Source organism: Abramis brama, assembly GCF_963993115.1.
Source record: "Abramis brama genome assembly, chromosome: 10".
Classification (NCBI taxonomy): Eukaryota; Metazoa; Chordata; class Actinopteri; order Cypriniformes; family Leuciscidae; genus Abramis; species Abramis brama.
The window spans coordinates 7,374,964-7,388,622 of record NC_139972.1 but is presented as its reverse complement, the minus strand read 5'-3'; the positions used below and the strand labels follow the sequence as shown (position 1 = coordinate 7,388,622).

Below are 13,659 nucleotides of genomic sequence, written 5' to 3'. Positions count from 1 at the left end.
CATCTTTATCCAAGCTGAACTATGAGGTGACTTACGGGTGGGACATGTCCCCACCACTTTTTGCTAAAGTCGATATTGTCCCCACCACTTTTGAAACATCTCGTGGCACGAATGTACCAAATAAATAAAACATCTTCAGTTAACTAGCAGAGCATTCATTTAGTTCGTTTGATAAATAAGAGGCGATCTAGCGCTAAAATGTGTTTTTTAAATCAAGTGATCAAAAGTGCTCGAGCTATACTTATTGTATTTCGCCACAGGGTGTAACTGTGGCCTCAACTCTTCGCCTTTGCTTACTCTGAGCTCGATTGCTATGTCTGAGGTAAACCACGCCCTCCTCATTACCCTACGCAGGAAGAAATGTAGGAAGAAATAAATGTAGAAATACATACATGTATAAATAAATAAATAAATGTATAAATAAATAAATGTAGAAATGAATAAATGTATAAATAAATAAAAGAATAAATAACTAAATATGGGAAAAAATAAATATATACATAAATAAGGAAATAAATGTATAAATAATTATTTATTTTCGTTTTTTTGCTTTTCTATGTATATTTATTTATACATTTATTTATTTATTTATTTATTTATTCTTTTTTACATTTATTTGTATATTTATTTATGTATTTATTTATTTTTAATATTGGCAGCTTTGGAATTCCATAGCTTTGAGGCTTTGCTGTGGGGCCTTCAGAACTACCCCAGTACCTGCCCTGCTCATCGAAATGGGAGAAATGCCCTTATGGTTAAGACGCATTAAGCTAGGGCTACAGTACTGGGTAAAACTTAGTGGGTGTAAGCATACCTTCCCAGCAAGGTGTCTGTTGCAAGAGGTTGCTGGAGATAATAGATACAATAATTTTTTTGTCATAGTAAATCAGTGGGCAGGGAAGATGAGCATGGATCAGGGAGGTATTGTAGAACACACAAATTGGTTACCTATGCCCTATTGGGTGCTGCCTGTAATGTGTGTTGAGCTTGGTTTTCTTCAGGAAAAATATAAATGTGAGGTGGCACCAAAAATAGAGGAATATCTTAATTCAATCAGTGAGAGTACTATGATTGTTTTTACAGATGGATCTAGAGATCTAGTTAGTGGGAAAGCTGGATTTGGGGTATATGTGGAACAGTTAGGGTTGCAAATTGGTCGACGTATTTCTAATGGAAGCTCTGTTCTTACTGCTGAGTTAATGGCAATTTTATGGGCTCTATGGTGGATTGAGGATGTAAAATAGAGAATAGAGAAGTCATTATTTGCTCTGATTCTGCAGATTCTGCAGATTCTGATTCTGATGTTCATTTAACATTTTGTCCCGTAGGGACTCAGTTAAAATGTGTAGATTGAGGTTGGGCCACTGTGGGTCAAATTATTCTTTGTGCATTGTAGGAAACATGTTTCTGGCTTGTGTGAATGTGGGAGTCTTGAGACAGTAGGGCATGTTTTCCTAGAATGCAGAAAGTATAGGGCAGAAATAAATATATTCTTTATTAAACTGACAGGACTTGGAATTAAGGCTTTTTCTCTTTTATCTTTGTTTGGTCACAGTGATGAGCATAAACTGATCTCCAAGGCAGTTCTTCAGTTCTTGCATGATACAGGACTGTATGTAAGAATTTAAGTCAAACTTTGACCTGTGGAGGGCAGTAATACGCTCAGCAGCGTCTACACTGCCGGAATCCTATAAGAAGAAGAAGAATGTAGCGCGAGACACGAGTGAGCAAATCTGACCAGTTCAGGCTAAAACTGACGCCAGATGCCGTTTATTTACAGTCTGGATGTGAGAGATGTTCCCAGTTTGTAGAGTTTGGCATTAATCTTCTCCAGAATTGATGTAAGTACTACGATATAAAACGTATCACGTGCTCTGGTTTAGTTTTGCCTATAAAACCATACAAAAAGACCCTGTATTCTAACATCTAATAGATATGTTTCAATGTAATTTAAGTATTTTCTATAAATTCACTAAGTTCTTTTCAAATTTGCCAGATCTGTCCTGTGGGCGACGGTATGATCACAACTCACACAACAGTTCACCAATAAATACTGGGAATATTCCCATCATCCTACAAGAGAAGGACAAACTCCAGGAGTAGCAGCTGAAATCTGTGTGACTGTTAAAGATGGAGTTTATTAAAGAGGAGATTGAAGACATGAGTGATCCAGAACCATCCAGAATAAAACATGAAGATACTGAGGAACAAATAGGTTGGTGTCCATTCTTGATTCTTCATTTTTCAAGCTTGGTAACATTTCCCCCCCAGCAGTAATTTAAACTGATTTAGTGGCTGGAAAACAATGCATAATGTAGGGGTGATAAATAATGTCTAAATGATCTTAACCTTGAATAATAGCAATTGTCATTAACATTTTGATTGCATTAAAGCGTAACTCTCGCCAAAATGCAACCTAGGGTCTTTTTTGTTAATCTACCCGAGGCAAACTTTCGTTTAAAAGCATAATTAGGATGGAAACGCCACTTTTAAGTTTGACCGTATTTTCGTTTTCGGTCAAATTGCCTTTTGAATGAGGGTGCTATAGGGATCTCCCAGTCACGTGACCCCTAGCCGTGTCAGCCATTTTGACGGAATACTTCAACGCACCTACATACATGAGAATGCGGATTATCACATGTTTTATGGCTGCGAATTGATTAAAATAATATAATAGTATATAATGGTCACTGTATTAATTATCTTGAGCCTGCTGAAATGTTCCTATAAATATATTTTCTTTACAACTGTGCAATCTGAATAATAAATAGGCTAAATATATTTATCCACTAAGCTGCAGCAGTCCTCGTCTTCCCATTAACAGTTATATTTTCTCTTTCTGACATTTCATACCTGTTGGGTTTACATTTTTTAATTAAATTGACTATAAAAAAGATTGCTTGTGTGTGCTGGTGTTTATTCCAGTCTTTTAAAATAGTTGAATGAATGAATGCTCGCGGGGTGCCTGTAACGATGTTAAATAGGCTAGGCTATTTAATCAATAACGTACACAGCGTAGAGGAGAATGACAGTCAACTACTTTGAATATTATAGCAATTTGGGCATAAACATGTAAATAATGAAAAGACTGACATTGAAAAATGACACAGAATGATTAAAATTTAAATATTTAATCCAAATAAATAAATGTTCGTGGTTCGCACTGATGTTATTCATTTGTTCTCACACACTTCAGCGTCGCGGTCACTGGTTTAGACGAACACTGACCACTATCTATTATTAGCACAGTGGCCGTCAGCTAACTCCTCATGTCATGTCATCACAAAAAGAAATATACAAGAGGAAAATAAAGGAATTAGGAATCATACATCCATATGAAGCACCACAAGTTCTTTTTACAGGCATTAAATGTGTAGAAAAACTTCCTGACATTGAGTTCGGTGACATTTACAGCTACTGCTACCTTATTCACTTCCCATCACGCTACACCGGAGCTTCATTAAAAGCATACACAAGCTTAGCAGGCTATCGGTATCACAGCATCGCTCGGGCATGATAGAAGAATAGATGAATATTTTGCGACGAGCTGTATTATCACCAGCGGTTTAGCATTTTCTATTCCGTCAAGATGGCTGCTCCAAATGGCGTGACGTCACGCGGGGCGTCCCTATACAGAGATGTGTATAGTAACGAAGTAGAACTACTTCACTACTGTACAAGTACTAAAAGGCTGTATCTGTACTTTACTAGAGTATTATTTTTTTCTCCTACTTCCACTTTTACTTCAGTACATATTTTCGATGAGTTTAAAGGAACACTCCACCATTTTTTGAAATAGGGCTTATTCACATTCTTTCATACATTTAGATAGGTGGGCAAATGCATTTTTGTCTCAGTGCATGCGTTGTTTTAGTTTGACAGGGTCGGCGCTAGCTTAGCTTAGCACAATGAATGGAATCCTTTGTTGCCAGCTAGCATGTCCTGAGTAAAAGTGATCCAAAAAAAAAAAAAACCCCCACGTAATTACTTCTTGTGGCCTGCGTATTCTAGAGCCCGACCGATATGGATTTTTGGGCGCCGATGCCGATACCGATAAAAAAAAGCCAGATACCGATATATCGGCCGATATTATTTATGTGTATATTATGATACAGTAGCAATATTATTTATGTGTATTATAGTACAGTAAGTTTGGACACACTTTCCAATTGGTGTGTACAAACTTTTGATGGGTACTGTATATAGAATACACAGTATAAACAGAATAAATATATAAACGTTTTGCAATGATCACTCAAATGTGGTGATCAAACACTTGTGTGACAAAGATATGTAATGGAGGCAGGGTGAATGATAGAATGAGAATTTGAGCTGTAACCAAGCTAGTTTGCATTGCATTTTATATTATATTATATTCTAAATACTGTTGCATAATCTTCACTAACGACTTTGTCTTTTAATTTAGTCACGTTATTTAAAACATAACTTGTATCAATAAATATATCAAAAGTGTCACTGACAAAACCTTATCTTCTATTTTTAATCTTAATTTCTCTAATATCTACCAGTGGAGGAAGAACTCAGATCTTTTTAGTAAAGTAAAATTAATAATATCATAATGAAAACGTTTATAATTACATATGTACAGTAGTTTTATACTATTTTAAATAAGTAGTAAGCAAAATGTACTAAACGTGAAACTAGGCTATAGGGCTGGACCCGAATATTAGAATATTCGTTCGGTGGGTTGGTATTCGATTTGAAAATTTGACATTCCTTTTTTTTTTTTCACATCTGGGATCCCACGCGAAACGGTTCTCATTCGCGCTTGAATAAGGCCGGCGACACACTGACTGCGTGGCATGGCCGTTTTTATTTCGGCTCCCATGTTAACAGGTTGGAGTTTGCACACTGCCTGCGTGAGACGAGTCTCTCAGGCGCGGCTCGAGCCACGCGGAAAACGCGTGCATGCCAGAAATAGAACCGACGCGCAAGTGTTCCAGCAACGGGAGTGTTCTCTGGCTAGAGCGCAGAACAGCGGAGTTTGTATATGGACGAAGTGCATGTCTGAGCTTGTGTTTTGGGTTAAGCTGTTGCTTTGACATTGTGGAAAATGGAATAATAGAAACAAAATGTATTAGCCTTTTTACCCGTTATTATCAATCTAAATTAATTTCGTTTTTTAATTTAACTTAATTTCGTTTTTCTTTATTTAAATTTCGTTTTTCTTTATTTAAATTTCGTTTTTCTTTATTTAAATTTCGTTTTTCTTTATTTAAATTTCGTTTTTCTTTATTTAAATTTCGTTTTCTTTATTTAAATTTCGTTTTTCTTTATTTAAATCTACCCTTTACTGTGTCAGTAATTTTGTTAGTCAGAAAAATATTAGACTACCTTAAAAGTATTGCTTAATTTAACAGACCTGTGTGTGTGCGTTTTATATCACTAATGCAGTGTCCATTCTCGGACGCGTTCTCTGCCTGTGAGGTGCGCCGCTTCCCGCTCGCACTGTTCTGTAGTTTACTAAAAGTGTATTAATTCTGAACGTGTCGCGTCTCGCGTGTCCATCTGGCTACTCTTAATGCAAAATGGCCCTATATAAAGTGTTATAATTACATAAATTATTGGAATATTGCTTGATGTTGTAACGTAGCAGAATGAGCTTTAACACTATGTCGCTTTAACACTGTGTCTACATGGACGCGGCCGTTATTTTTTTGCCACTTTTGCCCGTTCTTTGTGACAGCTTTTAGGTGCTTTATTGGCAGCGCCATCCTTACATAAATCACTGCTGCATTTTTTTAAATATTAATTTATCGGCCATTATAAATGCCGATACCGATAGTTAGGAAAATGCCTAATATCGGCCGATAATATCGGCCCGCCGATATATCGGTCGGGCTCTAGCGTATTCACAACGAGTACAAATAGCGATGCAGATTAACACTAGGTGATTTCCTAGGCAAATATTGACTTGGGACTATATTATGGGGAAGCACAAGCGAAGCACTGCTACTTGGGCGCAGAGATATCACGCAACACATGAAATCCCACGACTTCCGTCAATATACCGGTGTGCAACGAGTCAAAACACAGAAGAACAACAACACGCGTGACCTGCACCGAGTGTCTTCGCTTTTGTATTGTTTATTTTGAGAAGTTACAGCTACAGTTACAGCAAACATGGTAATTACCTGCGTAGCAAAAGGTTGTGAGAACAAGCAAAGGACATACACAAATGTAATGTTTCACAGAATTCCATTGAATGTGGAACTGAGAAATAAATGGCTAAGTTAGCTACTCTGGAGATCTGTACTTCAACGCCTCTCTACAAAATCAAACAGTATCGTGTTTGCGAAGAGCATTTTGCACCGGAGGACTAAGTTACTTTGAAAAAATGGAATATGGGCCCAGAAAGACGGTACTACGTCTGAAACATACGGCTGTCCCCATCCCATCTATTTTCAAAGCACAGGCAGAACAAAGTGCACATGTAAGTTGTCTTTTATTACTCTTCCTTATGTTAATCTGTGTCTTTATTCGGTTGTAAGATAGATGCTGAGAAGCTGTATATAGACTACGGTTCAAATAACGTTAGCCTCCTCTATTATAACCTCATGTTGAATTCAACCTGTTTAGCATGAACAACCAAACTAAAATAAAAACCGCTGTTATCGTTACCTGTAAAATGAAATGATTGAGGGCTGAGTTAGCTATTTCTCTCACCAAGTTAGCCTGGTTCTTTTGACTCGGGAGTTTTAGTATAACTACTATGAGGAGAAGTCTACAAGCAGTTTACTATATGTCATGTTTAAAATAATCACTTACTCTGTGGACAGCTGTCCATTTGGTCCATGCGAGGGGCGTTTTTTCCAGTTCACTTTATCACACCGGAAAAAAACAAATCGAGTACTGCCGGATGGATCAGCGCCGTGAAATCCTCGGTAGCTGTGACACAACCGCGGGCACGCTCATCTTGATCTGACGCGTTGAGCCTGGTCATCGATGGCAGTAACTTGTCCCACTCTCCACAGCACAGACTCTATTTCAGTCGGCATAGATTGGCATATTCCCCCACATTCACACCACCAGTTCGTGTTGGCTCTCATCCTCACGTCCTCGGGCTGTTGAGCGATCGCAACCTCCGCCTGTCGTTCTATTTCCACTCATTTTATGTAAACTCTTGTACATATAGGTATGGTTCTGGCTCACACAAAATTAGCCATGTTCATCGCCATTCATGTACTGTTAGGAAAATAGTCAGCTACTATTCACACCGGTATGTTGACGAAAGTCGTGGGATTTCATGTGTTGCGTGATATCTCTGCGCCCAAGTACTAGCAGTGCTTCGCCTAAGCAGCTGTGCTTCGCCTGTGCTTCCCCCTAATATAGTCCCAAGTCAATATCTGCCTAGGCAATCACCTAGTGTTAATCTGCATCGCTATTTGTACTCGTTGTGAATACGCAGGCCACAAGAAGTAATTAGGTGGGGTTTTTTTTTTTTTTTGGGATCACTTTTACTCAGGACATGCTAGCTGGCAACAAAGGATTCCATTCATTGTACTAAGCTAAGCTAGCGCCGACCCTGTCAAACTAAAACAACGCATGCACTGAGACAAAAATGCATTTACCCACCTATTTAAATGTATGAAAGAATGTGAATAAGCCCTATTTCAAAAAACGGTGGAGTGTTCCTTTAATACTTTTACTCCGATACATTTTTTATGTACTGCATCGTTACTCGTTACAATTTAAAAATTCCAAAAATCATTCCAAACCCACATTATGACTGCCAGAGCGGTAGATGGCTCTGTCACCAGGTTTGATGAAGTGTGATGAATCAAGTGATCAAGAAGAATGCGCGTGCTCCTGTTCTGCCTTTCGCTCTGCTGCCTGCCTCCATTGAGAACACTTGAGCTTTGTTAATTTGTTTCGAGATGGAAGAACCAGAAACACCACCTTCAACTTCGAGTGATCGTGGCGGTGAGGAAGGAGACCCAGAGTCCATGTTTTGATTTGTCGGAGTTAGACAATTCATATAGATTTAAGTATGTAACTGTTAGCCGTCATGAGGACACCGACGAACTGAATCGTTCTTTGTCAGTGGCGAATTTGTTTAAAAAGTGGGTGGGACAGGTGGGGTGAGGTGGGGTGAGGTGGGGGGGATTGCTAATACAATGCTAAATCAGATGTACAATAACATTACGATGTCCAGCAATCGATTTAAATAGTAGGCTACATTTGTTGTTTATAAAGGTTATGTCAAAGGTTCTGAGTTCGAATCCGCACTCGTATAGTTTTTGTTTTCCGTATTGTTTTTTTTTTTTCTCATCAAAACCGATTATGTTCATCAGTGGTTGTATATCAAGCAGGGACACGTTTGTGTGCATTATGTTTTGTGATTTCACCAGAACGAATAGAGAGTATCTGCAACTGATTGAAGCGCGCGTCCGAGTGAAGACAGTGCGGCGTGTGCGCGAGCCACACGAGGAAACACTGTATCCGCGGCCGTGCCACTGATCGCAGCGGCAACGAGCACTTTGATCACTTGATTTAAAAAACACATTTCAGCGCTAGAATGTCTCTTATTTAAAAAACGAACAAAATTAATGCTCTGCCAGTTAACTTGTTTTATTTATTTGTTGAATTGGTACATTCGTGCTAGCCTGGCTCCACCCTCCTGCGTGCTTCCGCTCAATTTTATTTCCATTCAGTACTATGTCTGGGATTGTGGTGTATTCTTTGGTTTTCCCCGATCGTTTTTTTGGCGGTCCAATCAGCGAACAGAGGGAGTGGCTGAGAACGATGACGTTGATGTCGTCCGTTAGTTTGAGTTGTAGTTCAGTAATGGCAGCGGAGAAAGATGTGAGCGAAGCCATTCGGTCCGTTGTGGCAACACTGCCGAATATCCAGAAGTTAAAGCCGGAGCAAGAACAATCTTTGCTGAGTTTTGTTGGTGGCCATGATGTTGTGTCCCTCCTCCCCACAGGGTTCGTCACGACCATACGTTAGCGATTGGTTATGGCAGATCCAGAGTGACTCTAGGCAGATCCAATAGTTTTGGCAGATCCAGAGTGACTCTGGGCAGATCCAATAGTTTTAAACTTCAACAGAGTACCCGCCTACAAGGAAGTTAACGCTTGTCAATGGAGAGAGGCCAGACTCTCTGTACAAATGAAATGTACGAGAGTCTGGTAGAACCAGGCTACATTTGTGCCGCGAGATGTTTTAAAATTGGTGGGGACAATATCGACCCTGGCAAAAAGTGGTGGGGACATGACCCACCCGTCCCACCCGTAAATTACGCCTATGTTCTTTGTTTAAATAGTTTAAAGTTACTATTAGATGTAATGTTATTACCTTGACAAACTATACATCATTAAAATCATATAAAACTCAAGTTTCAGTATTTGAGCACTATTTTATTCTGAGAAATTTATAGGGACAGTTATGTCTTAATTTGTGTTGGGAGTTATGTAATAGAAAAAATAGTCGATACCTTTAAAGGAGAACTCCGGTCAATTTTAACATTGAGCTAATTTTTTTGTACATTTGGAGTGCTGTCAATACAGAGAACAACGACGAAAATCGGTGTTGCCTACACTGTGTTATCCTCTTTTTAAAATTTGCACCCTGTTGACTTCAATAGGGCAAGTTTTAAACCTGCTTTTAGCCTCTTAACATCCTTGATGTGTCATTACAAGTGCCCAGCCAATGTGAGTGATTCCTTCAGCGTGAACACGGGTCAATCTGACTGCAGAAGATGTGAAAGATATGAATAAAAATTATGTTTGGTAATTAAAAATAGGTTTAGTACCTATGCGCGTGAACTCGACAATCGATTACTATGGACTTCGACCGAAAACAGGATGTAAATACAGGTATGAGCGCTGGCTGAATAAACATAATTTTTATTCATATCTTTGAGTTTCGTTCCGCTTTTGCCGCATAAACATTATCGAATATTTATCGACCTCTTGATATCGTTTTATCGAGAATTTTTTTTATCGCCCAGCCCTAATGTATCGTAAATAAATAAATGTTCTTCCTTAAAATACAGGGTGCATAAGTCTGGACACCCCATGTTAAATTCCCATAGAGGCAGGCAGATTTTTATTTTTAAAGGCCAGTTACTTCATGGATCCAGGATACTATGCATCCTGATAAAGTTCCCTTGTTTTTTTTTATTAAAATAGCCCCACATCATCACATAGCCTTCACCATACCTAGAGATTGGCATGGTTTTATTTCAGTAAGCCTAATAGCTGGTTTGATTTTGCATTGAGAGTCAAGTCAAGTCAATTTATTTATAGAGCACAACATTAACACAACGTTTGTTGATCCAAAGTGCTTTACAGACGGTCAAAAGCTTAATAGAGAAAATAATAATAATAATAATAAAAGAATATATAAAATATTATAAAAAAATATAAAAAAATCCATACACAGCATCACTCAAATGCAAGAGTATAAAAATGAGTCTTTAAACTGGATTTAAAAATGTTAAGCGATGGAGAGGCCCTGATATTAAAGGGTAAGCTGTTCCAAAGCTTAGGGGCAGCAACCGCGAAAGCTCTGTCACCTTTGGATTTACAACGTGAGCGAGGGACAGATAAAAGAAGCTGGTTACAAGATCTTAATGACCTAGAAGTTTTATATGGCTGGATAAGGTCACAGATATAATCCGGGGCTGATTTTTGCAGTGCCTTATATACAAAAAGAAGGACCCTAAAATCAACTCTGAATTTGATAGGGAGCCAGTGCAATGAAGCAAGAACAGGAGAAATATGCTCCCGCTTTTTTGTTCCTGTCAGCAATCTGGCTGCCGCATTTTGAACCATCTGAAGCCGAGATAGAGTGCTTTGAGGAAGGCCGACATACAGAGGGTTACAATAGTCCAGTCTTGAAGAGATTAGTGCGTGGATGACAATTTCAAGATCTTTTTGAGAACGAAAATGTTTTACCTTCGCAACAGATCTGAGGTGGAAGAAACTACTCTTTACAACCGTGTTTACCTGCTTGTCAAATTGTAGTAAAGGATCAAAGTGGACCCCTAGATTTTTTACATAGGGTTGTACGCTATCACTAAGGGAGCCTAACCTACTTGTCAGAGTAGTATTGAGTGCAGCGGGGCCTAGCAAAAGCACCTCAGTTTTGTCAGAGTTTAGTTGCAGGAGATTGTTAGCCATCCAAATTTTCACTTCGTCAATACATGAGAAAAGACGTTGTATACAGAAGTCATTTTTAAGTTTGATTGGAAGGTAAAGTTGTAGGTCATCGGCGTAGCAGTGATAGTTTATACTATATTTCTGGAAAATGGAGCCCAGGGGAAGCATGTAGAGTGAGAACAATAAAGGGCCAAGAATAGAGCCCTGAGGAACGCCATAAGGAACGGGTGCAGTAGGTGAGGTAAACGACCCAATATTTACTGAAAATGTCCTACCCTTTAAATAAGAGGTGAACCATTGTAATGCCATTCCTTGAACCCCTACTGCATATTGAAGTCGTTTCAAGAGGATGTCATGGTCAACAGTGTCGAAGGCTGCACTCAAATCTAGCAGTAACAGAATGACAGATGACCCTGAATCAGTAGACAACAAAAGATCATTCGTAACTTTAAGCAAGGCTGACTCTGTACTGTGAAGTGCTCTAAAACCAGATTGGAACTTATCCAAAATGTTAAAGGCATCCAGGTAAGAAGTAAACTGTGAAAGCACTGCTTTCTCTAAAACCTTGGAAATAAATGGGAGTTTAGAAATTGGCCGGTAGTTACTAAGAACAGATGGATCAAGGTGAGATCTTTTTAGCAGAGGCTGTACACAAGTATGTTTAAAAGACTCAGGGAAAACCCCACTAGACAAAGAACTGTTTATAATAGTTAAAAGCGCAGGGCTAATAGTGTCTAATACCTCTCTAAGCAAACGGCCAGGCAGTACATCAGATTGACAATATGTAAATTTCATTTTAGTTATTAATGCACTTAATTAATAATTTCATTAATGCACTTAATTGTGATTGAGTCACTGGTTTAAAACTAGTGAAATTGCTAGAAAGAGAGATCAGGGGAGAAACAGCCATGTCAGGAGGAGAAAGGTGAGATCTGATATCTAGTGTCTTCTGTACAAAGAAACCTAAAAATTCTATGCAGGTCTCGAGATTGCCAACAGGAGCAGAGCAAGTGACTGGATTAAGTACTGAGTTTATAGTTTTAAAAAGAACTTTTGGGTTGTTTGCATTAATGGCAATCAAATTTGAAAAGTATTGAGATTTTGCATCACTGACCGACTTTTGATAGGTGTCAAGACAATCTTTTAAAATTTGATAAGAGACCTGAAGACCATCCTTTTTCCACCTGCGTTCAGCCCTTCTGCACTCCCGTCTGAGCACACGGGTAGAGGCATTTAACCAAGGTTGAGAATTAGATTTAGGTTGTTGCCTTCTAGGCTTCAGGGGAGCAACAGTATCCAATGCAGTAGAACAGGCAGAGTTGGAGACGAGAACCATCTGGTCAGTGTTCATATCAGGTGACAAAGAGACCTCACAATTAGAAAAGATTGTAGAGAATTGTAGTGCAGTAGTGGCATGAAAAACATGGGAGCTGCACACAGGCTGAGAGAGGATGGGCTGTACATATGGGACTACAGGTTCAAATAATACAGAATAGTGATCAGAAATACCGGCATCAAATACTTCACATGAATGTATAGAGAGACCGCGGGTCAAAATAAGATCTAATGTATGGCCCAGGTTATGAGTGGGAGAAGAGACACACTGTGCGAAACTGAGCGAGCAAAATTTTTAACCATAGGTTTAGAGGGGCAGGATATTAAAATCCCCCAGAACCAACAGTCTATCACAGCGTGACACTTGATTTGACAGGAAGTCTGAGAGCTCATGAATAAACGTTGTGCTGACTTTAGGTGGTCTGTAAATCAAGATACAAATTAGAGGACCATTGAGGTCGATGTGCAGGAGTTGTGCCTCAAAACTAGAAAAGGCATCTACAGGCAGTAGTTGACATTTAAATTACTTGAAAATTGTAGCTAGACCTCTACCAGATTCATTTGGCCTGGGAGAGCTGTAAAAGGAACAGTCAGGAGGAGATAGTTCACCCAGAGACGAAAGATCGTCAGGTTTCAGCCAGGTTTCAGTCAGGTTTCAGTCACAAACAGAAAATCCAAGGCATAAGATGAGAAGTTGTTCATAATGAATGTTTTATTTGACAGTGACCTAGCGTTAACTAGGGCCATTTTCACTGAAGGCTGAACTGTTGCAGAGGAAGTTGTAACTGGCGGTAGAGCCCTAAGTGGGGCATATTCCAGAAAACGGTGATTTGCAAAGTTAATATTTCCACCCTCTCTGCGAGATTTTGCATACAGCCGACGAGAAGAAGACCAGACAACGGGGATAATACATCCGTCAACTGAGGGAACTGAGGTTGTGAGCCCAGTGCAATGTTTGTGGGAGCCCCGATGTATGTAACGAGGCCGGCGAGCGATACCAAGAGCAGTGCAGTGATTATAAAGGTTAGTAGGCAGCGATGGCCGAACTTTAGGGTTCAGGTGATGCAGATCCAATGACGAATAGAAAGTCATGTCATAAAAACCCCACCAGCAAAAAGGCAGCAAAGTTTCTTGAGACAGCGCACAAAAATAAAAAGAAGCGGATAAAAAAAAGTTACGGGCAATAAAAAAAAGA

The 13,659-nt window shown here is 39.1% G+C and overlaps 1 protein-coding gene across 1 annotated transcript in view; it reads left to right on the top strand.

Moving 5' to 3' along the window:
* Positions 1–13,659, top strand: part of LOC311091549 (uncharacterized protein) — a 30,086-nt gene that overhangs the window by 11,732 nt on the left and 4,695 nt on the right. The window contains exons 3-5 of the mRNA XM_084127508.1: positions 1,556–1,841; positions 1,997–2,215; positions 13,328–13,487. Coding sequence (XP_083983634.1) covers positions 1,556–1,572 — 17 coding nt within the window. The 3' untranslated portion in view covers positions 1,573–1,841; positions 1,997–2,215; positions 13,328–13,487. The remainder of the gene's footprint in view (positions 1–1,555; positions 1,842–1,996; positions 2,216–13,327; positions 13,488–13,659) is intronic.